At 64.1% G+C, this 24,370-nt stretch overlaps 1 protein-coding gene across 1 annotated transcript; it reads left to right on the top strand.

The window, feature by feature from the left end:
* Positions 1 to 3,015: 3,015 nt before the first annotated feature.
* TERT (telomerase reverse transcriptase) lies at positions 3,016 to 23,847 on the top strand. Its single transcript, XM_036845388.1, has 16 exons — positions 3,016 to 3,234; positions 3,340 to 4,702; positions 8,364 to 8,559; positions 9,763 to 9,943; positions 10,831 to 11,010; positions 11,641 to 11,799; positions 14,353 to 14,448; positions 14,953 to 15,038; positions 15,820 to 15,933; positions 16,350 to 16,421; positions 18,124 to 18,312; positions 19,788 to 19,914; positions 20,827 to 20,888; positions 21,529 to 21,653; positions 22,484 to 22,621; positions 23,120 to 23,847. Exons 1-16 carry the CDS (start codon positions 3,016 to 3,018, stop codon positions 23,221 to 23,223), a joined length of 3,411 nt encoding a protein of 1,136 aa, XP_036701283.1. The 3' UTR covers positions 23,224 to 23,847.
* The last annotated feature ends 523 nt before the right edge of the window (positions 23,848 to 24,370 follow it).

Genomic DNA, 24,370 nt, shown 5'->3' with positions numbered 1-24,370 from the left:
CTCTCCCTCTCTCTCTCTCCCTCTTCCCTCTCCCTCTCTCCCGCTCTCCCTTTCCCTCTCTCTCCCTCTCTCTCTTTCCTCTCCCTCTTCCCTCTCCCTCTCTCCCTCTCCCTCCCTCCCTCTCTCTCTCCCTCTTCCCTCTCCCTCTTCCCTCTCCCTCTCTCCCTCTCTCTCCCTCCCTCTCTCCCTCTCTCCCTCCCCCTCCTCTCTCTCCCTCTCCCTCTCTTTCTTTCTCTCTCTCTCTGTCTCTCTCCCTTCCCCTCCCCTCTCTCCCCCTCCCTCCCCCTCTCCCTCTCTCCCTCCCTCTCCCTCTTCTCCCTCTCTCTCTCTCCCTCTCCCTCTCTCTCTCCCTCTCTCTCTCTCCCTCGCTCCCTCCCTCTCCCTCTCTCCCCCCTCTCTCTCCTTCTCCCTCTCTCTCTCCCTCTCTCTCCCTCTCCTCTCTCTCCCTCTCTCTCCCTCTCCCTCCCTCTCTCCCTCTCTCCCTCTCCCCCTCTCTCTCTCTCCCTCCCTCTCTCCCTCTCTCTCTCTCTCTCTCTCCCCTCCCAGCATCTGGTCCTCAGGCCCCCAGCACTGGGCTCGGGGCTGCGCTGCTGGCCTGCTTTGTTTTTACCCCGTTGTGTTCAGAAGTCTGCATGTGTCCCTGCATTGCACTGCATCTGTTTCAGCCACCAACCTCCTCAGCTGAGACCCTTTTGGGTCCTGGTGGTGCCGTCCCACGTCTTGGCTGCAGATCCGAGGGTGCCTGGGTCGGGGGTGGGCACGTGCATCAGGTTTGCCAGCCCGTGGGCATGGGGTGGTGCCAGACACGTCACTGTGGCCTGTCCCCCTCCCTGGGCTGCCCTCCAGAGCCGGCCCTCCTGCACCCGCGGGGCTGCGGTGTCCCGAGGCCAGTGGCAGCGAACACAGGAAGCAACCGCTGCCCCTCGGACAGCCTTGCTCGGGAACCAATGGCTTAATCGTTTATTTAAACACTGGCCAGGGCTCCGGTCATGCCCGCTGGTTGGATTCTCTGGGACCCTCTTTCCTCCCTTTGCCGGGCTTCTCCCTCTTCACGCCTTGCGGTGGCTCCTCGCAGACGGGGGGTGATGGTCCACTGCCAGCCCTGCAGGCCCCCCACCAGCTCCCCAAGAGCGGCCCCGGTGTCCAATCACTGCACACGCTGTAGGAAACCTCAGTCGGGCTACTGTGTAATTAGCGGGCAGGGGGGGCTCTCTTTGCACCTTCAGTGACAAATGACACGTCAGTATTTGGCTCCTGGCCCAGAACCCACTGTTTAGAAATGTCCAGGTATGAAGTGTGAAACCCATCCATTGCCTTCCAGAAGTTCTAGAATCGGATTTTGTCATAAGCCAACAATATGAAATGTTTTCTGGGAACATCTTCATGTTTTACGATGCAGTGACTTAAGACCACCCCTAGCTTTCCAGAGACAGATTAACTGCACGTGTAATAGTGCACAGAGTATTCAGAAGATGAACGATTTCCACTCTCTCTAGGAAAAGTTTCCTCACTTCAACATGGTATATTATTCACACTGCTTCTGTTTCTTCTTTAACAAAAAAAAAAAAATTTGTTTTCCACGCTGGTTTCTCCAGTTTCTAGTTGTTGGAAAAGAATAAATTTCCCAAAGCCGCCCCAAATCCTCTATTGGCAGAAACAAGCGAGTCTCAGAGAGCTTGCGGCACTCACGCAGTGGACTTCCAGGAGAGCCACCCTTCGTCCCGAGGGTTACGAGCCGGGCAGACCAGAGCCAGCGGGATGAACGTGAGACGGCGTCGTCGACGGACGGGTAGCGGAGGCCTGTTTACGCCGTGAAGACAATCAATTTCTGACCACGCTTCTTAACGTTGTGAAAGGCTAACATTTGTTCAGCCGCTCACTGTTTGCCAAACTCAGGTGCATCGTCCCCGCAAGCCTTCCAAGACCCAGAAGCTTCCCATTTCTTAGGCCTCCACCTTGAAGGATCTGCGGCGTCCGGGCTTCGGTGAAACGTCATTAGGGTGACTGCCCTGAATTGTCTGGTTCGCATGACCAGCCGGTGTCAGAACTGTGCCCCAGGCCTGGGGAGGGTCTCTGCGGCTGGGCTGGAAGGCGGGGGCTCCTGCTCTTCCTGGGGCCGCGAGCCTGGGGGCAGGCCCTTGACCTGTCCAGTCTCACCTTCCTCCTGGTGCCTGTGGGGGAAATGGCAGCTCTGGGTATGGAGGGAGGCCATGGGCAGGTGCCAGGAGCCTGCAGGTGGTGCCCCAGGGAGCCTGCGGCTCCACTTCTCCCCTTCCTTTGCCCAACCCATCAGGTGAGTGATTAATAGGGAACTGATTTGAGGATCTTTGGTTTCGGTGGGGATCAAAGAAGAACTCAAAAAGAGAAACTACAGCCTGGCGTCAGGGAGACCAAGCCAGTGGGGGAAGTGGTGCTGCTGCCTGCCGACCACTGCCCGCCGACCACTGCCCGCTGACCACTGCCCGCCGCCGCAGCCGGGCAAGAGCTCCAGGAGCCCCACCGCGGGCCGGTCCAGGTCCAGGATGCGCCTGCTCCCTTGGTTTCCCTAGGCCCGCCGGGCAGGGGCGGTGGTCCATTCTCTCCCTTGCACATCATTACATATTCGCTGCCATGAGCCCCTGCTGGACCCCAAAGCATCCCTCACTGCCCGGTCACGGCCCACGTGAGAAAGTAACACACCAGAAGGACCCGCTCCGCGGGGACGCAGAATGCACCAGGTCCCCCAGGGACCCCACGTTATGGTCCCCTCCCTCGGTACCATAGAGTCTCTCCTCTGTGCGACCCTCGCAAGACCCCTGCGCCCTGGGAGGGGTCACGGCGTGTGGGTGGGGACACTGCCCGGAGCAGCTGCGCGGTCGGAGCAGGTTTTCGTAGTACCTGGGCGCAAACACCTCTGGGGCCACACCCGCGGCCCGCAGGGTGAACCAAGGGCGGGGCTGCGGGGCTCCCGCGACCCCGCCCCTTCCTCCTCCCGACCCCGCCCCTTCCTCCGCGCGGACCCCCCTTGCTCCGGTGATGCCGCGCGCGCCCAGGTGCCGGGCGGTGCGCGCCCTGCTGCGGGACCGCTACCGGCAGGTGCTGCCGCTGGCCACCTTCGTGCGGCGCCTGGGGCCCGAGGACCGGCGGCTCGTGCGGCGCGGGGACCCGGTGGCCTTCCGCGCGCTCGTGGCCCAGTGCCTGGTGTGCGTGCCCTGGGATGCGCAGCCGTCCCCTGCCGCCCCGTCCTTCCGCCAGGTGGGCTGCCTCCGGGGACTCCGGTCGGGCCCGCCGCGGTGGTGGTGGAGGGGGTGGGGAAGGACGTACCTGCGTCCCCAGCGACTCAGGAGCCCTCCCCCTCAGGTGTCCTGCCTGAAGGAGCTGGTGGCCAGGGTCGTGCAAAGGCTCTGTGAGCGCGGCGCGAGGAACGTGCTGGCCTTCGGCTTCGCGCTGCTGGACGGGGCCCGCGGCGGGCCGCCCGTGGCCTTCACGACCAGCGTGCGCAGCTACCTGCCCAACACGGTGACGGACACGCTGCGCGGCAGCGGCGCGTGGGGGCTGCTGCTGCGCCGCGTGGGTGATGACGTGCTCACCCACCTGCTGGCGCGCTGCGCACTCTACCTGCTGGTGCCCCCCAGCTGCGCCTACCAGGTGTGCGGGCCGCCGCTCTATGACCTCTGCACCGCCGCCGCGGCGCGGCCCACGCGACGCGCGGGCGGAACCCGGACTGGCCTCGGACTCACGCGCCAGGCCGGGAATGGCGGCGACGGGGAGGCCGGGGGATCACGGGAGCTGCCGGCCAAGGGCGCGAGGCGGCGTCGGGGCGGCGCGGGGGGCCGTCCGCCTCCAGCCAAGAAGCCCAGGCATGGCCTGGAGCCCGAGCGGGGTACCGAAGGGCAGGCGCCCGGGGCCCACCTGGGCAGGGCGCCTGGGCGGAGCGACAGCGACCCCCACGTGATGACACCTACCAGAGCCGCTGCGGAAGCCAAGTCTCGGGAGGGCAACGTGCCCAGGACCCGTCGCCCCTTCCCGCTGGTGGGCGGCGAGAGGGGTGTTCGCTCCCCATCCTGGCGGCCGTCACATCCCCAGGGCGAGCCCGGTCCCCGAGCGTGGGCTGAGACCAAGCAGTTCCTCTACTGCTCGGGGAGCAAAGAACGGCTGCGCCGCTCCTTCCTGCTCTGTTCCCTGCCTCCCAGCCTGGGGGGGGCCCAGAGGCTCGTGGAGACCATCTTTCTGGGCTCTGAGCCCCGGCCCCCAGGGGCTCCCCGCAGGATGCGCCGCCTGCCCCCGCGCTACTGGCGGATGAGGCCGCTGTTTCGGGAGCTGCTTAAGAACCACGTGCGGTGCCCCTACGGCGCGCTCCTCAGGGCGCACTGCCCACTGCCGGCCTCCACCAGCCCGGCGGGGCCAGGCGATCAGAAGAGCCCCGGAGTGGGCGCCTGCTCCGGGGAGAGCCCAGCCGCTGTCCCCGAGGGGGACGCGGGCTCGCGACGCCTGGTGCAGCTGCTCCGCCAGCACAGCAGCCCCTGGCAGGTGTACGGCCTCCTGCGGGCCTGCCTTCGCCGGCTGGTGCCCGCCGGCCTCTGGGGCTCCCGACACAACGAGCGCCGCTTCTTGAGGAATGTGAAGAAGCTCGTCTCCCTGGGGAAGCACGGCAAGCTCTCACCGCAGGAGCTGACCTGGAAGATGAAGGTGCAGGACTGCGCCTGGCTGCGCGGGAGCCCAGGTGAGGACCCCGACCTCAGGACCTCGAGCGCGGCAGGGCCTTCTCCGTACCTCACTCGGGGGGCAGGGGGCTTGGTGGCTGTCTCCATCTGAGTTCTCTGCCTCTGTCCCCCCCCTCCCGTCCAGTTTGCATAAATCTCCCGACGTTCATGGGCTCAGGCAGGTTCTGGGCGCTGGGGAGGGGCGGTGAGCGGGCGGGACACGTGGTCTAGGGCTGCACCAACAGACGGAGGTCAACAGGAGGTCCTGTGAGCGTGTCGGCGGGTCATCCATAACCCTTTTTGACGTCAAGGTTTATCGCCTTGGCATGGTGCCCCGCTGATAGAAATGGGGGCTGGGCCCAGAACCCCGTTTATGGGGTCGGGAGGTGAGGCTCCTGGGTCCCCCGCTGGATCTGGGCAGCCCATACGCGGATCCGGATGTGAGTTCTAATTGTGCCTCCGCTAGGCCGGGGCCAGGCAGGCGGGAGGAGTGAAAAGACCGTGTCCTTGAGCAGGGCCCCGGCGTCACCAGGGGTCGAAGGGGAGCGTCCGGACGCCGTCCGCTGTCCCAGGGCAGTGGGCAGCCACTGTGGGCGCTGGCAGGACTTTTTCTATGAAGCTGAGCCTGCGGTGTCCCTCCCACTGTGGTGTTCTGGGTTTGATGTTGGGCTTCCTCCGGCCTAGCCGCTGTCAGCCCCGCCTCGGTCAGCACCCTCCTTGTCAGGGCGGAGCCAGGAGCGAAAGGCCCAGCACCCTCCCTGCTCTCCCTGTGTTTGACCAGCCCACGCTCCTAAGATGATCACGACTTCTAGAAGGAAGTCATCTGTGAGAGCCAGGTTTGCCCCCCGCCTCCCCCGTGCGTGTGACAGTCCCCAGGTGGGGGCCCCAAAAATCGCGACTGTGGTGGCCTCAGGTGCGGCCGGGGCACGCCCTTTCTGGCTTCCCAAGAGACCCCAGGGGCAGGTGACGCGGACAGTCAGGGTGACCTTCAGCAACTCGGTTTAAAAAAATTTTTTAATTGTGGGAACGTAACATGAGACCTACCCTCTTAAACAACGCTGAAGCGGACAGCACGGTATTGCCCAGTGTACGCTCGGTGTCCTACAGCAGATCTCCAGAAACTTTGCATCTTGCGTGACTTTTACACCCCCTGGGCGGCAGCTCCCTGCACGTGGGACGCCGTGGATGAGTCTCCAGGAGGCGGGCTCAGGAGACCAGGCCCTCACCTGACCCCTTTGTGCTCGTGGGGCCCCAGCCCGCTTTGTGGAAGGAGACTCTGAGTTCTGTGCTCTGGCCCCGATTTCAGACGGGGTCCCCGTGCACCTCGAGCTGCAGGCACTGAGGAGGTGGTGTTTCCCAGGCGACTGGGCCCCGGCCCCTGGACCTCCCGGGACCTGCTCACCTGAGCTGCGCCCCTGGCCATTTGCTCCTTTCCCTGGCCTCGGCCACGCCTTCTGCCCGCTGGCTGAATAAATGCTGCTCTGAGCCTCGGCTCTCCGAGGTCACCCCTTCCACCCCCTCCTGCCGGAACGCTGCCCCCTCCTCCGCGCCGGCCAGGCACTCCGTCCACAGCGCCAGCCTCCTCTGCCTCTGCTGAGGCCATTGCCCTGCCCGCCATACTGCCCACTGATACCTGTCAGCTCCCTGGTGCCCAGCCCCGGAGGCCAGACAGCTGGGCTGTCCACACCTGGGGCCACGTGTCACTAGAGACGCCACCAGAAGGACTCCTGCTCGCTGCCTTAGCCTCTGGTTGGCCCGTCCTGTCCGCCTACATCCGACCACGGTTGCTTTTCCTGAGCTGTGGGGGGGAGCGTCCCCCCCTCCCGCCCCTGAGCCCCATGGACCTGAGGAGTGGCTGTGATGTCTCAGCGGGGTGGTGTCGGCCTCTCAATGTCCCCACCTCTCTCCTCCTCGGTCACCTGCCGCCCCTCCGACTCCCGGGCTGTGCGTTTCCCCAGCCCCGCGATAGCTGCCCTGTGTTTATGTCAGCCGCTTTTCGGTGTTTTCTGTTTCTACTGTGATTTCTCCTTTGATCTTGGAGTTATTTGGACGATTATTTTTTATTTTCCGAATGTGTGGCAGTTTTAAATTGCCTCTTACTGTTGATTTCTGACTCAGCCATGTGCAGGTCCGTAGGACCACGGTGGCCTGGAGCCTGTGGAGACTGGCTTGGTCTCGTGTGCGGCGTTTGCACTAATGGTTCCCGGGCGTTCGCAGGCCGGGGTGGGTGCTGTGGTCACCACATCAGGTGCCGCGCAAAACGTGTGTCCTTCCAGATGCCGCGACGCTGAGGGTACACGGCCCCCTGGGGTGGGTGTGTCCTTTCCTTCTTGTCCCGCTGGTCTGCACGATGGGTTGTGTTAGCTGCAGGCACATTTTAGACTTACTCTTCCTCATGAATGTCTAGTGGCTCTTTTTACCGTAAAGTGTGTTTACCTGCCTTCCCGTTGGTTAGTATTTCCCGCTTGTGTCGTTTTTCGTTAGTTTTTATCTTCAACCTGTTCGTAACCTATGAGGATACGTGGTTTAGGTGTCTTATCAACAGCACTGAGCTGACGTTTTACGTTTATTTTCAGTCCATTCTGACAGTCTTTACCACTTACCTGGAGTAATTTTTTTTCATTTTCTGTGATGGTAGGCGAGTGTGGATGCATTTTTTCACCTTGCAGTTTGTCCCCCTCTTCCGTGTTGTTATTCCTCGTTTCCTGATGTGCATTTTCTCACGTGTGTGTGCGTGCGTTGGTTTTGCTTCCAGGGTTAGCTTTGTATTCTCCACTTACCCCCTCTGGGTGGTTGGTTACCTTGGGAACCGTGTAAGGGCTTTGTGTGTTGGAACCAGATCACTCTTGAGCTGTTCCCTCCACTAACCCAGTTGTGTCCCAAGTTAGATGCTGCTGGTACTGTTTCTACAGTCGATGTTTATGTAGCTTCATCCCCTCTTCTCTTCTCCTTGCTCGCCGTTCATTCTCCTGCCCCAGACCTGCCTCTGGGGCCCCTTTCTTCTCCTCTGTGTTTCTTTCATGCCGGTTACGGGTGGTAAAGCCCCGGCTCTGTCTGCACTGAGGCCGCCCTGGCAGCCTGGTGACAGCTCTCGAGATGCACCTCTGCTGGAGATGTTATCGAGTGCACAGAATAAAATGCAGAGGACCGCAGGGGAGAGCGCTCACCTTGGCCCGTGGCTGGGTCCGGAGCCCCGCGGTGTCGGGCGTCCCTCGGCTGCTCGCCCGCGGTGTTCAGCCTGGAAAACCCCAGGCGTTTCTGGCTCTTGCCACCCGGGGGCGATGCCTAAACTGCACGCCAGCCCCCACCGCACGTCCCCCGTGTGGAGCGCGGTGTCTGCTTCCTCCAGCCTGTGCGTAAAGGGGACAGAGGATGAGGTGCCACATCATCGCTGCCCAGTGGAAACAGAACGTGAGCTACATACATTTCAGATTTTCCGTAGCCCCAGTAAGAAGGTAAAAAAGGAAAGGTGAAACTAACTTAAAGACATTTTTTATCAAAGCCCAGTGATCCAACATCATCACTTTAACATGCAACGGGGGAAGCGTCGTTGCTGAGATACCCGCGTTCTCCTCTGCCCGAGGCGCCGAGTCGCGGCACGTGGGCCGCACGTGCAGCCGTCCAGGCCCGAGGGGCCACTCAGGCAGCACGTGGGGCGAGCGCCGGCCTCTCTCCTCCCAGGGGCTCGCTGCATCCCGGCCGCCGAGCACCGTCTGCGCGAGGCCGTCCTGGCCAGGTTCCTGTGCTGGCTGATGGGCGCGTACGTGGTCGAGCTGCTCAGGGCATTCTTCTATGTCACGGAGACCACGTTCCAGAAGAACCGGCTCTTCTTCTTCCGGAAGCGCGTCTGGAGCCAGCTGCAGAGCATTGGCATCAGGTACGGCCATCGGGAACCACGGCCTCTCCCTGCCCAGGGCTCCTCACCCAGCTCCTCCAGGGACCCCGCCCTCGGCACGGACTCCTGAAACCCCCTTCTTACCTGAAAGCCGGGGGCTTGGGCTGGATGGCCTGTGGGGTCTAGGAGTCTGTCTGGACTGAAACAGTACGGGCGGGCCGCTTACTTCCCCCTGGCACGTGGGCCCGGTACTGTTTAATCTGCACAGAACAGACAGGATGACGCGAGATGACAAACCCGCCTATTTGACGCCGTGCAGTGGGGCACGTCTGGGGCAGAGGCGTTGCCGTGAAGCAGGCCTCCCAGGGGCTGAATGGCCGTGGGGTGGCCGTGAGCTTTGTCTCAGTTGCTCACTGACTGTCTTATGTCCATTTTGAAAGACTGGGCAGGTGTCAGCTGGATTGGGATCCAGCCAGGATTGATGGGGTGACAGCCCGAAAGCCACGGGCCGGGCCTGGCCGAGGCACCCGGTGTCCGAGGGCTCAGCTGTGCATCTGCGCCAGAGCCGTGCCCTGCGCCCTGCGTTAGGACGTCTGTGGAGGGAGCCGGGCCGGGGTCCCTGAGTGCACGTGCTGCGGCCCGTGTCCTCCTGTGTCTGGTGGGGGGAGGCTCTGGAGGCCTTCATCGTGGTCTTGAGTGAAGGCGCCCCATTTAAGTATTTCACGCCATGTGATCCAAAGCGGCCGTTTAGGCTCTCCTTGTGGGCCCCTGGGGCCCGACCTCTGCCTGGTAGGGGTTTGAATCCCACGATGGGCTGTGCTTGGACCCACGCTTCACCCCTGGGGCCACCGGCCCAGCCAGCATCCTCACCCCAGAGGCCAGGAGGCGGGGGCCACCCAGGCCCTCCCTGTGGGTGGTTTTGGGCTAAAGGCTGAAGGTCACAGGTAACAAGGAGCTGGCAGGCCCATGGGGGACAGTTCTGTTCCTCGCAGGGATACGCTGAGCACTCCCTGCCCATTCTGTGTGGAGGAGGGCAGGGTCTCTGGCCCACGGGTCCCGGCCTGCACCAGCCAGGGCTCTGTCCGCCGGGAACCGGGTGTCCTGGCCCTGCCGAGGAGGGGCCTCCAGCAGACCCCCGGCCACCCCGCAAGTCTGGGGTGCTGGGCATGGGTTCAGCCGACTTCTTGGGCACTGGCGGCTGCCATGCTTGCCCGCCCCGGCTTCCCACGGGCACCTCTGTTTCAGACAACACTTAGAGCGCGTGCAGCTCCGAGAACTATCTGAGGCAGATGTCAGGCGACACCAGGAGGCCAGGCCGGCTCTGCCGACGTCCAAGCTCCGCTTCGTCCCCAAGCCCAGCGGGCTGCGGCCCATCGTGAACATGGGTGACGTCGTGGGAGCCGGGAAGTCGCACAGAGACAGGAAGGTCACCGCTTGTGCCGCTTTTAGGCAAAGTGCATTTGAACCCCAGGCCTGGTGGGTGTAGTCAGAGTCTCGGGGGCCAGCAGCCCCGGTGAGGCCATGGAATGGTGGGGTGCCGTGGATGGGGGTTCCCGGGCCCAGAGAAGGAGCTCCCGGGAAGGCCAGTCCTGTGAGGTGCTGGATGGGCTCCGGGAACCCTCTGTGGCCCTGGCGCCTGGAATCCTCCGGGGGTGGGGTCGGTGTGCTCTCCGGGGCAGAGGGACCACACGATAGCTGTCACCAGCCTGCCAGGGTCCCGAGGACCCCCGTAGGACCTCACCCCCATGGTTAGCCCCCATGACTGCTCTCCCTGCCACGGCACCTCTGCCTCACCAGCAGCTCTGACCCCTTCCATGCGCCTCCCTGTAGGATTTGGGGGTGATTTGGGGGTGATTCCACCGTTAGTGAGAAAGAGAAGCTGTCGCTGCTGATGGGGGTTTGGTCCATGAGCGAAGACAAAGTGCTCACCCAGTGGGGCTGGGGTCCCCCAGGAGGTGGTGCCCCCCTCTCCGCTGGGGCTGGGGTCCCCCAGGAGGCAGCACCCCTCTTCGCTGGGTGGGGGGACCAGGTAAGTAGAGGGGACCAAGGGTGTAGCTAGTTGCATTTTTCCACACGTGGTGTCCGTGACCCCAGGACGGGTCCCTGGGGAGACCCTGGGGTCTGGGGTGGGCGTGGGTGGGGCAGCCATCTGGCCCTTCGGCGGTCCGGGGTAGGCGGGGGTGGCGGCGGGGGTGGCAGCGGGGGCGGCACAGAGCGGGGGCCTGCCTCTCGTCCCAGGGGGCTCTCTGACCCCACATCCCCTTTGTCTGGGGCCCCTCTGGTGACACCGCCCGTCCTGGGCTGGGCCTGTAGGTCCAGCATCTCACCTCCCAGGTCAAGACCCTGTTCGCTGTGCTGAACTACGAGCGGCTGAGGCGCCCCGGCCTTCTAGGGGCCTCCGTGCTGGGCATGGACGACATTTACAGGGCCTGGCAGGCCTTCGTGCTGCCCCTGCGGGCCCAGGGCCCGGTGCCCCCGCTCTACTTCGTCAAGGTGGGCACCCGATTCCCACCCCCCACCAAGGGAACCAGCCCTGCAGGTGACCCCTTGCATCAGGCCCCCGCTGGTGTGGGGAGTGGCCAGCCTTTTGCAGTCCCGTGTTTGCCAGAACGAGTCACCCCTTGGTGGAGCTGCGTCCGTGTCCCACAGATTATCCTGTGAACGGGAGGGCAGGGGACCCCATCTCCATTTGAGGGTGTCTGGCTCCCAGGGGCAGAGGCTTTGTGCCTTCCCCTCTGGAGTGGACTCCGTGACTGCTCCCCAACTCCATGGGAGCTCCTGCCCTCGGGGTCCCCTTCAGGGAGGGAAACACCTGCTCAGGCCCCAGCGCCGGGTGCCCTGGTACCCTGGTCATCCGCCAGGGGCCTCCTGGTCCCCAGCCTGCAGCTCAGAGAGAGGGGCGAAGACCCGCCCTGAGGGTGCTTAGAGTCCGGGGGAAGTGGGTATCTCAGCGAGAGCCCCTTGGGGACGGGGACGGGACAGTGTGAGGGGAGGTCCAGGGTCTCCCCAGTCCCCTGGTGTACGATTCACCTCAGGGTTTGCTGACCGCAGGTCAGAACCAGAAGGACCCGGGAACTCGGGGCCCAGGTGAGCGCGTCCTCAGGCACTTCGGTTCCCACGTAGGTGGACGTGGCGGGGGCGTACGACGCCCTCCCCCAGGACAGGCTGGCGGAGGTGATAGCCAACGTGATCCGGCCCCACGAGAACTCGTACTGCGTGCGCCAGTACGCCGTGGTCCAGAGGACTGCCCGCGGACACGTGCGGAAGTCCTTCAAGAGACACGTAAGCCCCACGGGGGGCGTGTTCGGTGCTGCGGAGCGCGCTCTGCGGGAGGCGTGCGCTGGGTGGTGGGGGGCGTGGTCTGCGGGAGGCGCATGCGCCGTGGTGGTGGCGGTGGCGGTGGCGGTGGGCGTGCTCGGCGAGCCCCCTCACCCCGCGCGCGGTCGTCATCCTCACTCTTGGTGTTCCCGTCGGGTCCTGTCCTCCCGCTGCCCCTTCACAGCCCCGGGGCCCCGACTGCACACCGGGCTGAGCAGAGAGGAGGGACCCTGGTGGCAGCAGAGCCACGCGTGTTTTCGTGGTGTCCCAGGGGCCCCGCAGCAGGGCCGCGTGTGCGCCATGGGAGGGGAGGTGCCACAGGGCGCCTCGCCCGGGACTCCTGGGCCGCGCTGCTGTCCGTGTGTGCGCAGTGGGGGGAGGGTGGAAGGGCAGCCCCTCGCCGCAGCCGCCTGGGGCCTCCGGCCCAGGCAGGGCTGGGAGGGGACAAGGGCATTCGGTTGACTCCGAGGCCATCAGGGTGGGGGGTTTCCTAGTGCTTGTCGGGAAGGCTTTTGGACCACGTCCCCACCCCACCCCGGCCGAAACAGCGTGTGTACCGAGGTGGGGGGGGGTGTGGGAGTTCCCCCAGAACTTTTTGGAAGAGGCGCGTGTGAAGACCCCAGGACAAGGCGCTGGTGAGCGTGGTTTGCGAGTCCTGAGTGTGCGACGCAGGGATCTTGGGTTTGTGGACCGGGATGAAGCCTCCTCCGCTTCACGGTCCAGAACAGCAGCGCCCGCGGGACTCCCTCCCGCCCCCGGGGGCCACCTCTCCTACCCCGAGCACAGCGACACGCTCGCCTGTCTCTAACTCTGTAATGTGAAATCAGGGAAACCCTGCCCTCCTGTCCGGTTTCCGCCGGGTCTGGGGTCCAGCCGCCCAGAGCAGCCTCTCCGTGTTCCGTCCGCGGACGCCGTGCGCGGTGAGGTCTCACCTTCCGCTGGGTGGGCGTTTGCCGGTTCCTCTTTGGACATGAATGAGGCCGCTGTCTCATCTCCATGATGTGCCGCTTGGGAAACAAAGCCCTCGTTGCCGTGAGCGGATTCCAGGCTTGTGTAGTTTTAGGAGATGTTGCCCAAGAGGTTCCAGCGCGGCTGCAGGCGCTGCAGGGGGGCCCTGGCAGCGGTATTGGCGGTTACCGAAGGACCAGGGCTGCAGCTTGCAGCCCGGCCGCCCGGTGGGGCAGCGCAGTCCTGTCTGTGGAACTCGGTCTGGGGAGATCCGGTTCTGGGCACCTTGTGTACCGGCCACGTGGCTGTCCTCTCATGGGGCGCTGCTGCCAGGCTGTCTCCTTGGTCGTCCATCTTAGGGGATCTTCCCACGTTCTGGGGACAAGTCCTTGGGCAGCTGTGGGCTCCCAGGCGCCTTCTCGGCCTGTCTCGCCTTTTCTTTTGCAAGTGGAGTCTCCACAAACAGATGCTTTTGTCTTGATAGATCCAGTTTATCCGCAGCTTGGGGCTGAAGCCGTGTTGTGCTTGAGCGGCCCACGTGCCGGGCTACCTGACCTTGATGCTCCTTTAGAATGTTTCTCGTTAGAGCTGCGGCATTCAGCCCAGGGTCCGTTTTGAGTTAACTTTGGCGCTGCTGCTTTAATGTGTTCTGTCTCTGCCGGAATTTGGGCGTTTACAGACCTGTCTTCTGGTTCACTAGCCTCCTCTTTTCTGTCTCTGATTTTAAACCCATTTAGAAAATTCTTAACTTTAGCCAGACTATTTTTCAGTTTTAGAAATCCATGTGAATTTTCTCACAGATTCCAGGGCTCTGGTTACGTCCTCCATCTTTTTCTTTGTTTTGTTAGCAGTGTTATCTTGAGTGATTTTAAAATTCCAGAAACTCGATACCAGCTCGCCTGCAGGCAGGTTTCTGTCGTGTCTGTTTCTGCTGTTTTGTGGGTGGTTTTGGCCACACAGGCCTATTCTATAGCTTTTGGAATTTTATCACGGTGTGCCAGACTTTGTAAATAGGGATTTTAACGTAAGGGGTTTGCGAGCTTTCCTCCAGAGTGGATGGTATTTTCCTGGCAGTGGTGGAGCTGTGACCTTAGTCCTGCGGGGCCCATTCTAGGCAGTGTGGTGCCTGGTCTCCCTCACTTGGCCCTCCCCCAGTGGGGTCCCCTCGGGGCTGGGCGTGGCTCCGGGGGCGTGTGCTGCTGAGGGTGCTCTCTCTGCAGCCCCTCCCCCGGGAACTGCCCCTCAGTCCCAGCTGCTTCGTGGCTCTGAACCCCAACATCTTCAGCCTCAGAGCCCCCACTTTCTGCTCGGGCTTCACCTCCCGCGGTGGATACAGGCCTTGGGGAGAAGTCGGGGTGAAGGTGGGATGCACCCCGAGGGCTGAGACCCCAGCCCGCCTGCGTCCCGCCTCCCCAGCGTCCCCAGGCGGCCCTGCTCTGCATCTCATCCCTGGTCGTAGCGGCCAGGGCGGGGCCTCCCAGGCTCTGTTCCCCGTTCTGAGGGTGCCCTTGCTATCGGGGCTTGGGGAGGGGGGCTGCACCCACCTCACTCCGTCTTCCCGGCCAGCAGGTGTCCACCTTCACGGACCTCCAGCCTTACATGAGACAGTTCGTGGAGCACCTGCAGGCGACCGGCTTGCTGAGGGACGCCGTGGTCATCGAGCAGGTCAGTGTGGGCGCTCGCTCACTGCTGGGTCCGGGGCAGCTGTGGGCACCCTCCGTGCTGGCAGAGACTTGCACCCGCTTTTGGCCACGTTTTCCCTCTTTCTGGGCCTCACGCACCCTCTGCCGCCTGCCCGCAGCTCCTGTGAGGTTTGCTGTACATCTTCGCTCTCAGTTTTGGTCTCAAGGTCACACGAAGGCGAGTCCCCTTCCTCTAGGAGGACAGAGAGGGTGTGCCCCGTAGACCCGCCTCGAGCTAGCCCATCGAGTGACCCGTTTCCTTGTGTGAGCAGGGTGTCCCCAAGCCATCGTTGCCAGCAGTGGGTCGGCCCTCGCGGTCCCCGTGCTTTGTGCACAGTAGTCTCGGAGCGACTCTGCCACCACGTGAGGCTCCCAGACACCAGGCGCCTTCCTTTGGGTCCGGGGCCCCCACCACGCGCCGGCCGGCTGGCCCGCCGGCTGGCCCAGGGCGGCGTCCACGCTGGTGAACGCCCGCCTGCCTTCGCAGAGCTGCTCCCTGAACGAGGCCGGCGGCAGCCTCTTCAAGCTCTTCCTGCGCCTGGTCCACAACCACGTGGTCAGGATCGGGGGCAGGTGAGTCCGGACCCCCCCAGCTCCCCCTCATCAGCCCCCGGACAGGCACTGCAGCCGTGCGGCCGGGTGACAGAGCAAGGCGCCCACAGTTGTGGGAGGTCCTCGCATTCAGAAGCCGGCAGATAATTGTTTTAACGTGTTTGGAACCAAACCGGCCTGGGCGAGTGCCTGTGTGAGACCCTGTGTGCGACCGAGGAGAGCAGTGGCCCTGGGGGCTTTGGGCTCACGGCCACGGTCGCTAGAGGTCAGCCTGAACTGTGGGGCCTTCTCGGAGGTCGTTAACCGTGGGCCAAGCTCAGGAAACTTTCTAGTTAAAGGGTGTATTTTCATTATCGTTATATTCTCAGTAATTACAGCACTTACTGAAAGATAATTACGTTAAAATATTAAAAAACATGTACACCCTTGGGAACACACGTGCCAACCGCACAACAGGGCGAATTTTGACAAAGGGGACACGTCTGCACGTGCGTGTAAACGGCACCAGGTGGGAAGAGAACTTTCTCCACGGGCAAGGCCACGCCTGTGGCCCCTGGCTCCTCCCCAGGGGCACCACCACCCGCTGTGACCTTCATGGAGAGGGGTCGTGCCACGTGTGACCGAGGCATGGCAGGGCCTCGCGGGGGAGCGTGATAAATCTTGATTCACGTTCCCCCAGGCGGGTGTGGCGTGGGCACGCGTGTGCATGTGTGTCTGTGCTCCACGTCTGTGCATGTGTTTACGATATGAGCATCAGGCCCACCATGGCTGGCCCACCTTCTAACCACGTCCTGCCCCCCAGGTCCTACGTCCAGTGTCAGGGGGTCCCTCAGGGCTCCATTCTGTCCACCCTGCTCTGCAGCTTCTGCTACGGAGACATGGAGAACGAGCTCTTCCCCGGAATCCAGCGGGATGGGTATGGACCCCTCTGTGTTGGCGGATGTTGCCTTGCTTGGGGCCTGTTTGTATTTTTGGTCCTGGATGTAGACGGGGCCTCACCCTTTCTTCTCGTAACGGCGCACAGGAGGTGGTCAGCAGGCCTCAAGCGGGGAGTAAACGTGGCTTTCTGCGTGGCCGGGGCTTCGGACCAGCGCCAAGCTCATGTGCTTCCGGCCCGATTGCAGGGCCCCTGCTCGGCATCCCCAGCTGGAGCCGAATCCCACAGAAACCAAAGTCTTTGGTTAGATTCTTTGGAGAAGGTCACTTTATCCGTGTCCATGTGAATTCAGACATTAAATTTTTCAACGTTTGCCCCCGTGGGAGGACGTTGCTTGTGGGCGTAAAGCAGTGCGTTCAGGGTCTCCCCTCATCTCGGGGTCAATCCGTGTCCAGGGTGCTCCTGCGCTTGGTCGACGACTTCCTGCTGGTCACCCCTCACCTGACACGAGCCAGAGCCTTTCTCAGGTAAGGTCCCCCACGCGTGTGTCTCTGCAGGCGCTTTTTGGCCCACGTACGACGGATGGGACCTGTGTGCGAACACCCGTGCTCCCCACACATCTGCGCATCTCTGGGGAGTGTCACGCGGTGCGGCCCCGCGGCTCTGAGAGCCCAGAGCGCCGTTGCTTCCTCCTGTCGCTGGCGTGGCCGTCAGGACGCAGGTGCCACCCGCAGGAGCACAGCTCAGGCAGCGGGGCCGAGTCCGCAGAGGCTCCTTGGAGGTTCCGCGCCCGTGATGCGCTGGTGGTGGACGGAGCAGAGGCTGTGCGCTGCGCACCACGGGGGACGGAAGAGAAAAGGCCTGCACGGCTCACCTGCGGCTTCCCCGCGGAGAACATCTGAGAGAGCGGGGAATTCAGACGTGTCAAGAAGGAGGGGTTACCAGGCATGGGAATCGTGCCGAAAGTAAACCCGGCACCTGGGACCCTTTGGGCTGCGGCCGCAGTGCCCCATCCGTCCCGGGAGTCTGGGGGCTTGTTTCAAAGCGTGGTTTTCCAAGGGAGAAGAAAGTTCAAAACTGAGTCCTCAAGGCGTCCCCGCCTGACACTTTGGTCACTTTGGTCGCTGGGCTGCCTTTGGAGAAACCCACCTGGACAGCACCGGCGTATCCCGTGTCTGCCTGCGGGGTACCCCAGGCTTGGAGCCTGTAGAGTCTGCCCGCTGTGGTGCTCTGGGGCTCCCTATGGCAGCCCCAGCACAGGACACTGCAAACGTAAACTCGTCAGTTAAATCCAGCGTTGCATCCGGGTCCGCAGGGGCACCGGCCACAGTTGGAGGGCTCAGTGGCCACACGTGTCCAGTGGCCACCGGAGGGGACAGCGCAGAGGTCGTCGCCTCCGTCATGGGAAGTTCTGGGGGCGGCGCTGCTCTGTGGTCATGGGGCAGGGAGGTAGCTCTGAGCGTGCCCGTCGGGTCCCACCAGGGGGCGCAGCAGACAGGCGCGCGTCCAGGAGACGTCCTGCAAGGAGTTGGCTCGCGTGATGGTGGGGCTGGCTGGGCAGGTTTGAAACCCGGGGGCGGGCGGCAGGAAGGGCAGGTGCTGGGGCTGCAGTCTGTGGGCGACCCCCGCCGTCAGGACACCCCCGTTTGGCTCTCAGGGCCCTTCCCCGATGGGTGAGCCCACCCCACTCTGGGAAGTGGCCTCCTGTAAAGCCGGCTGGTTGCAGGTGTCAGCCCCACCTACAGACCCCCTGGTCTTACCCAGACTCGAGTTTGCACACCTGGGGACCGCAGCCTCGCCAGGTGGACACATCAGCTGGCCGTCACAGAGAGGACCCATCCCTCGGACTCTGCCTGCCCTCCGAGCCCCGTGTCCCCCGGGTCCCAGCTGGCTGCCCAGCTCAGTCGCTCACCCGTCTTACCTGGAGGGTCAGCCCGGCATCCCCTCGTCCTTCAGGACTGGCCCTTGGGGCTTCCGTGCTCCCCTCCCCTGCTGCCTGCCTCTGCCCTTGCTGGCCTGGCCACCCTGGCCTCTAATCGTTGGCACTTGTTTGCCCAGAAGCCTGGAGGCCAGAGCAGGGCTGTGTCTGGCCTTCCTCGCGGGCCCGTGGTCCCAGCCCTCCATTCCCCGCCTGCCTCGCTGGGCTGTTAGGTGACGTTGACCCGTGCCTCCGAGACCCGCGGGTGGCGTCCCCTCCTCCCGGTGGCTGACGTGGCCCCCCTGCTGCAGGACCCTGGTCCGCGGTGTGCCCGAGTATGGCTGCCTGGCAAACCTGCAGAAGACGGTGGTGAACTTCCCCGTGGAGGACGGTGGCCTGGGCGGTGCGGCCCCCCTGCAGCTGCCGGCGCACTGCCTGTTCCCCTGGTGCGGCTTGCTGCTGGACACCCGCACCCTGGAGGTGCGCTGCGACCACTCCAGGTGAGCGCCACCGCCACGCAGCTCCATGCATCCTACTCCCGCACGGCAGGGCCCGAAGCCCCAGGGGGTCAGAGGCCAGCGGTGGGCACTAGGGGATGGGCTCTTTGGGGGAGCAGTTTTCTGGGCGCTTTTTGGGTTTTTGTTTTTTTTGGCTGCGTCAGGTCTTGGTTGCGGCACGCGGGATCTTTCGTTGCAGCATGCACGCTTCTCTAGTTGTGGCCTGCGAGTTTCTCTCTCTTTAGTTGTGGCGCGTGGGCTCCGTAGTTTGCGGCATGCGGGCTCTCTCGTCGAAGTGCGCGAGCTCAGCAGTTGTGGCGCACGGGCTTAGTTGCCCCGCAGCATGTGGGATCTTAGTTCCCCAACCAGGGATCGAACCCGCGTCCCCTGCATTGGAAGGCAGATTCTTTACCACTGGACCACCAGGGAAGTACCTTCTGGGTATTTTTGATAAAAGGAAATCGCGTGGCAGACTCGGGGGCACGGCATGTTCCACCGGGAAGTGTGTGGATCTGAACCGGAGCTTCCAGGACCTGCCAGACAGGGGTCCCCGTGGTCTCACTGGGCACCAGGATTCGTGGTCACCTCTGGCCCGTCGGGGAGCAGGGCTGTCGTGCGTGTGGCCTGCTCTGTTCACAGTGTCTTGGGTCCCTGCCTCGGTTGGCTCAGGCTGCTGTAAAAAACACCACGGACATTTCCGTTCTCTCGGTCCTGGAGGCTGGAAGCTGAGGTCCAGGTGTCGCAGGCTGGTTTCTCCTGGGGCCTCTCCTGTGTGTGCGTGTGGACGCATCTGCTCCCCAAGGCCTCACACGGTCACCCTCTGTGTTCAGCGCCTCAGTGTCTCGGGACACCAGTCCCATTGGATTAGGGCCCCACCTTTATGATTCCATTTTGCCTTAATCACCGTCTTAAAGGCCTTATCCCCAGACAGTTTCGGGGGCCAGGGCTTCAACCTGTGAGTTTGGGGGATGCAGTTCGGCCCCTGACAGCCCGTGCCCCCACCTCCCCCACACTGAGCCTGAGAGCACGCAGCCCAGCCTCAGGCTTTGCGCAGACGGAGGGACTCACGATGCACGTGGACGCAGGAACCTGGGCTCTTTCGTGAATAAAAAGCACAGGTGTCAAGACGGTGGTGGATGGGCGTGCCCGTCCTGCGCTGGTAACCCGCTTCTGCTGGAGCCCTTGGGGCTGCAGCTGGTCCTCCTCCTGGGGTGCTCCCGGGAAGACGCAGGTGCAGACGCGTTCCACGCGCGGTTCACGCGTCCGTCTGCTGCTCCCGCCGCCCCCTCATGTCCGGGCACCGACCACGCCGGTCAGTCGTGAACTGTCCACCAGGTTGTCTGGCTCCCCATGAAGCCGTGACCGTTTGGGGGACGGGTGCCCGTTCCGGCCCAGCGCAGCTGATGGGCTGGACGTGTGTGGCGGTCAGAGTGTGAAGTGGACACACGTGTTTCCTGGAACCCCACGCTGTCTCACAGTTACGCCGGGACCTCGATCCGAGCGAGTCTCACCTTCAACCAGGGCTTCAAGGCTGGGAGGAACATGCGTCGCAAGCTCTTGGCGGTCTTGCGGCTGAAGTGCCATGGGCTCTTCCTGGACCTGCAGGTGTGCGGGCTGCCCATGGGCGGCTGGGGCTGCAGAGCGCAGAGGGCAGCTGGCATCACCTGAGGGTCTGCGCGCTTCGTAGATCCTGGGGGGTCGTGTGTGTCTGCTCTTGTGTGCGGGCGCGTGCATGTGTGTGGAAGCACATCAGACGTCACATACGTGTGCGCTCACGTGTACGTGTGTGGGAACGAGTGTGCCTGTGCGCGCTTCGTAGATCCTGGGGGGTCGTGTGTGTGTCTGCTCTTGTGTGCGGGCGCGTGCATGTGTGTGGAAGCACATCAGACATCACATACGTGTGCGCTCACGTGTACGTGTGTGAGAACGAGTGTGCCTGTGCGCGCTTCGTAGATCCTGGGCCTTGTGTGTGTGTCTGCTCTTGTGTGCAGGCGCGTGCATGTGTGTGGAAGCACGTCAGGCATCACATACGTGTGCACTCACGTGTACGTGTGTGTGAACGAGCGTGTGCCTGTGAGTATGCGCAGGTGTGTAGTGTGTGTGGGTATGCGTGCATGTGCCTGTGTGTGCAGGTGTGCACTGTGTGGGTGAGTGTGCGTGTGTGTGTCCCGGGCCCCCGGCCCTCACCCTGCCGCGTGGCTGTCCCGCCATCTTCGCCCGGGCCCCTCCTCACAGGCTGTGGGGCCCAGGACCGCTGTGGCCTCAGCGCTGGAGCCGCGGGGCCCAGGCCGTCGTCCAGCCGGGCTGGGCTCTCCCCCCTTGTCCTTCCCGCAGGCCTGACTCCACCGCAGCCGCTGAGGGGCCCCAGTGAGGACCTGGCGGGTTTCACGGGAGAGGCTGATGGATTCTTATCGAGATGGTCCTTTTTCTTGTTCTGTTTGATGGGACAATAAAGCAAAAGACAGAAACTCAAACGCCAGAGGTATCGCCAACATTGCTTTTTCCTTATGACTCCAGGTGAACAGTCTTGAGACAGTTTTCACAAATGTTTACAAGACATTCCTGCTGCAGGCCTACAGGTGGGTGCACGGGGCGGCTGCCCTACGAGGGAGGTGGCGGCCTCGCCCTGGGGGGCACGCTGCCCCCGGGCCCGCAAGGAAGCAGCGTCTGTGTCTCAGCGGCAGACATCGCCTCTCCGCAGAGTCCTCGTCAGCTCTGGAGGCGCTGCTCCAGGCACCAGACGGTGCTGGGAGGCCAGAGCGGCCCGGGGTGGCCCGAGTGCCTGTGCCGGCCCTTCCTGCAGCGGGAGGAGGGCGGCCGCGGGCGGGAGGAGGGCGGCCGCGGGCGGGAGGAGGGCGGCCGCGGGCGGGGGCGCGTAGGAGAGCAGAGGGCCAGTCGGTGCGCAGGAGCGTGTGTGGTCCCGAACCCTCAGGTGCCCCCAGGAGGGACGGCGGGATGCAGCTCCCGGTCAGTCCAGCGACTCTTCCGGAATGTTCCCTGCCCTTGGGTGGCTCTGCGGCCCCCCTCCGAGAACCAGGGCCGGGCAGGTGACCGTGGAGGCCGGTGCTTGTCCATCTTGGGGAGGTGGACCCCGTCCTTCATTAACCGTGCTGGCTGGCCTCGGGGACCCAGAGGCAGGCTTGCTGCCCGTGGTCTCCAGGGAGCCCTGCCCCGGGCAGCCTGGGGAGGCTGGGCCCCTGACAGAGCTGACACCCCCAGGTTCCACGCGTGCGTGCTGCAGCTCCCGTTTCAGCAGCCAGTCAGGAGGAACCCCTCGTTTTTCCTCCGGGTCATCTCTGACATCTCGTCCCGCTGCTACGCCCTCCTGAGAGCCAGGAATGCAGGTGTGCACAGGCGACCAGGGTACGGCTGGCGGGCCGAGGGGTCGCCCGGGGCGCTGGGCACCGGGGTCCCCCCACGCGCTCCGTCCTGTGCCCGTGCCGGGTCCCTCGTGCCCCGCGGCCACCGCAGCTCCTGCCTCTCCAGCGGCCACGGCGGAGACGGGGCGTCGGGGCGCCTTTAGCTTGCTGGCAGCTTGCCGCCGTCCGCCGCGTGCCTGGAGAGTGACCTGGTGCTTGGGGGCAGCTGGTGGCCCCCCGGCTCGCTCCGCCCGCTCCCGGGCAGGCCCCCCTCCCCTGGGGCTCTGGGCGCTTGCGTCAGTCCAGGCCAGGGTCCGCAGGAGGCCCTGGGCCACCGCTGCCCACCTCAGGGAGGAGCCAGGGAGGGGCACCTGCGCCAGCCGCGCGCCCATCTGCTTTGGGTTCACCGCCCCTGGGCTCGGCCTCCTCCGGGGCGTCCCCACCTGAACGCTCCCGCTGGAGCCCCTGCGTCTGCACCTGCGGCCTCGTCCTGGGCGTTTCCGATCTGTCTGAGGTTCAGGCCGTGCGTGTCTCTGAGGTCCTGGGTGTAACAGGCTTTGCCCTTCGTCACGTCTGTTTGTGGAGGTTTCTTGGAGAAGTTGAAGAAAACGTCTCAGTTTTCAGAATTCCTTGGTGCTCGTGTCAGGGTGGCCCCTGAAATGAAGTGGCCAGTCTCCCCGCCGCCGCCCCCAAGACCCCACTCATGCCATCACCCCCGGCAGGAGGGCAACGTCTGGGGTCCCTGGTATCCCCGGGGAGGAGCGCTGGGGCGGGGCGGGTCCAGCGGGGCCTCAGCCTCTCCTCGTGTCCCCCAGGGATGTCACTGGGGGCCAAGGGCGCCTCCGGCCCGTTTCCTTCCGAGGCCGCGCAGTGGCTCTGCCTGCACGCCTTTCTGCTCAAGCTGGCTCGTCACCGCGTCACCTACAGCTGTCTTCTGGGGGCGCTGCGGTCAGGTAGGCGTGGGTGGAGTGCAGAGCGCCCCTTCGTGAGGTGCAGGCCCTGCCCTCCGGTGTTGGGGCCCCTCCGTGCCTGAGGGACAGGCGGGCGGGTCTCGGAGCCCCCAGGTGAGGGGTGCGGGTGCCCCGGGGGTTACAGGCCCCCTCGCTCATCCAGGGGCCTGGCATGACCACCTGGGTCTCGCCGCCTCTCTGCTGCCCCTTGGGTCCTCGTCCTCCGTCTCCCCTGCAGCCCCCCACCTGCGTGTCCTTCCTCGCACCCCCGACCCAGGTCCCCGTCGGGCCTCTGCCTGACAGCCCCCGTGCCCCCGGCAGGGGTGGGGTGCTTGCCCCCTCCTGAGGTGCCCACCCCAAGCCCGCCTGCACACGGGTGCTTGGCAGTGTAAGTGCCTGCTGGTCTCAGCGGTGCCCCGGGCCCTGGGGAAGGGCGGTCTCTGGTTCCTCCGGGGCGTGGGTGGGGGGTGTGGTGGTCTGACTTCAGTCACTGCCTTGCAGCCAGAGCCCGACTGTGCCGGCGGCTCCCCAGGGCCACTCTGGCCGCCCTGGAGGCAGCAGCCGACCCGGCCCTGACCGCGGACTTTAAGACCATCTTGGACTGACGGCCAGCCCTGCGGGAGGGGGCCAGCTCCACAGCGAGGCCTGGGCCCTCCCCCGAGACCCCGGGAGGGGTCGGCCCCCAAGTCCTCAGGGAAGCAGGGCCCACGCGCCGTGGCCTTCTCATGACGGGGTCCGTCTTCCAGCTGTTGACCACCGGGAAGAGGCAGGTGGGAGAGCCGGGCATCGGGCGTCAGGCGTCTGGACGGGGCGGGGGGGACCTTTGTCACCCCCTTCCCCTCGCTGCAGGGGCTGCCCCGGTCTGGAGCGATGGCACATGTGTCCCCGAGGGCACGGGGCGGCACGTGGGGCTGAGTGGTGGGCGTGGGCTCCTTCCTGCTGACCTGGTGCAGTCAGTGCCCAGCTCAGCCGTTCACACCCACCTCGGGAGCAGTGCCTGCCCCGGGCGCCTCCGCCGGCTGCATCCACGGTTCACGCCCCATGGTGCTTTCCGCAGAAGCGAAGGGCCCAGTCAGCTGTTTGAGGCCCGGTTCCTCCCGGCCCCGCCCTTGCTTCTGACCTCGCCTGTCCCTAAGCTCTGGACCCTTCCCGGCCGGTCCCCTCTCAGCACACGGCCCGGGTCATCCTGACTGCGCTCCTGCACCGCCTCCTGCCCCCCCCCGCCCTGCCACCCCAGTGCAAGGAGCCTTTGCTGATTGTTTTCACAGCTTACAACTGTTCTCTCAATGTTTGTATTAAAACGCGTACTAGTAAGTACTGTGTTCTGCAATTATAAACACGTGCACCTGTTGGGGTGCGAGATACACGTGGGTCCTCGGCCTGGCGGGAGTCGAAACGGGGTTCCTGGGGTGGGGATGTGGAGGGAGGGGCGGGTGGCTCAGCGAGGGCGCTCCCACGGGACCCGGCCCAGCACCCACCGCTGCCTGCAGCCAGCTCTGGCCAAGCTCCGTGGACACGTGGGAGAGGATAGACAGGAAAGTTCTGAGGACGTCAGGATTCCTCCTGAGCATGTTTCTCCTCTGCCCGTTATCTTCTCAGTGGACCATGGGATTCTCCTCTTTCCAGAGGGCTCTGTGGAGTGGGCAGCAAGGGCCATGCACACGGGGGTCCGAGTCCGGCCCCATATCTCCCCCAGGGCGCTTGTCTCCTCACCTCCTGTCCCCGTGTGCTGGACCTGGGCAGGTGGACGTG

The sequence above is a fragment of the Balaenoptera musculus genome, chromosome 3 (genome assembly GCF_009873245.2).
Source record: "Balaenoptera musculus isolate JJ_BM4_2016_0621 chromosome 3, mBalMus1.pri.v3, whole genome shotgun sequence".
Lineage (NCBI taxonomy): Eukaryota > Metazoa > Chordata > Mammalia > Artiodactyla > Balaenopteridae > Balaenoptera > Balaenoptera musculus.
Note: the sequence above shows the minus strand (reverse complement) of the source record. Positions and strands in the feature narration are given on the sequence as shown.

Coding starts and splice junctions, on each gene's coding strand:
- TERT (XM_036845388.1), top strand. CDS start 3,016: ATGCCGCGCGCGCCCAGGTGCCGGGCGGTGCGCGCCCTGCTGCGGGAC. Junction 9,944..10,830: donor AGTCGCACAGAGACAGGAAG/GTCACCGCTTGT, acceptor CTGGGCCTGTAG/GTCCAGCATCTCACCTCCCA. Junction 18,313..19,787: donor GTGCGCTGCGACCACTCCAG/GTGAGCGCCACC, acceptor GCTGTCTCACAG/TTACGCCGGGACCTCGATCC.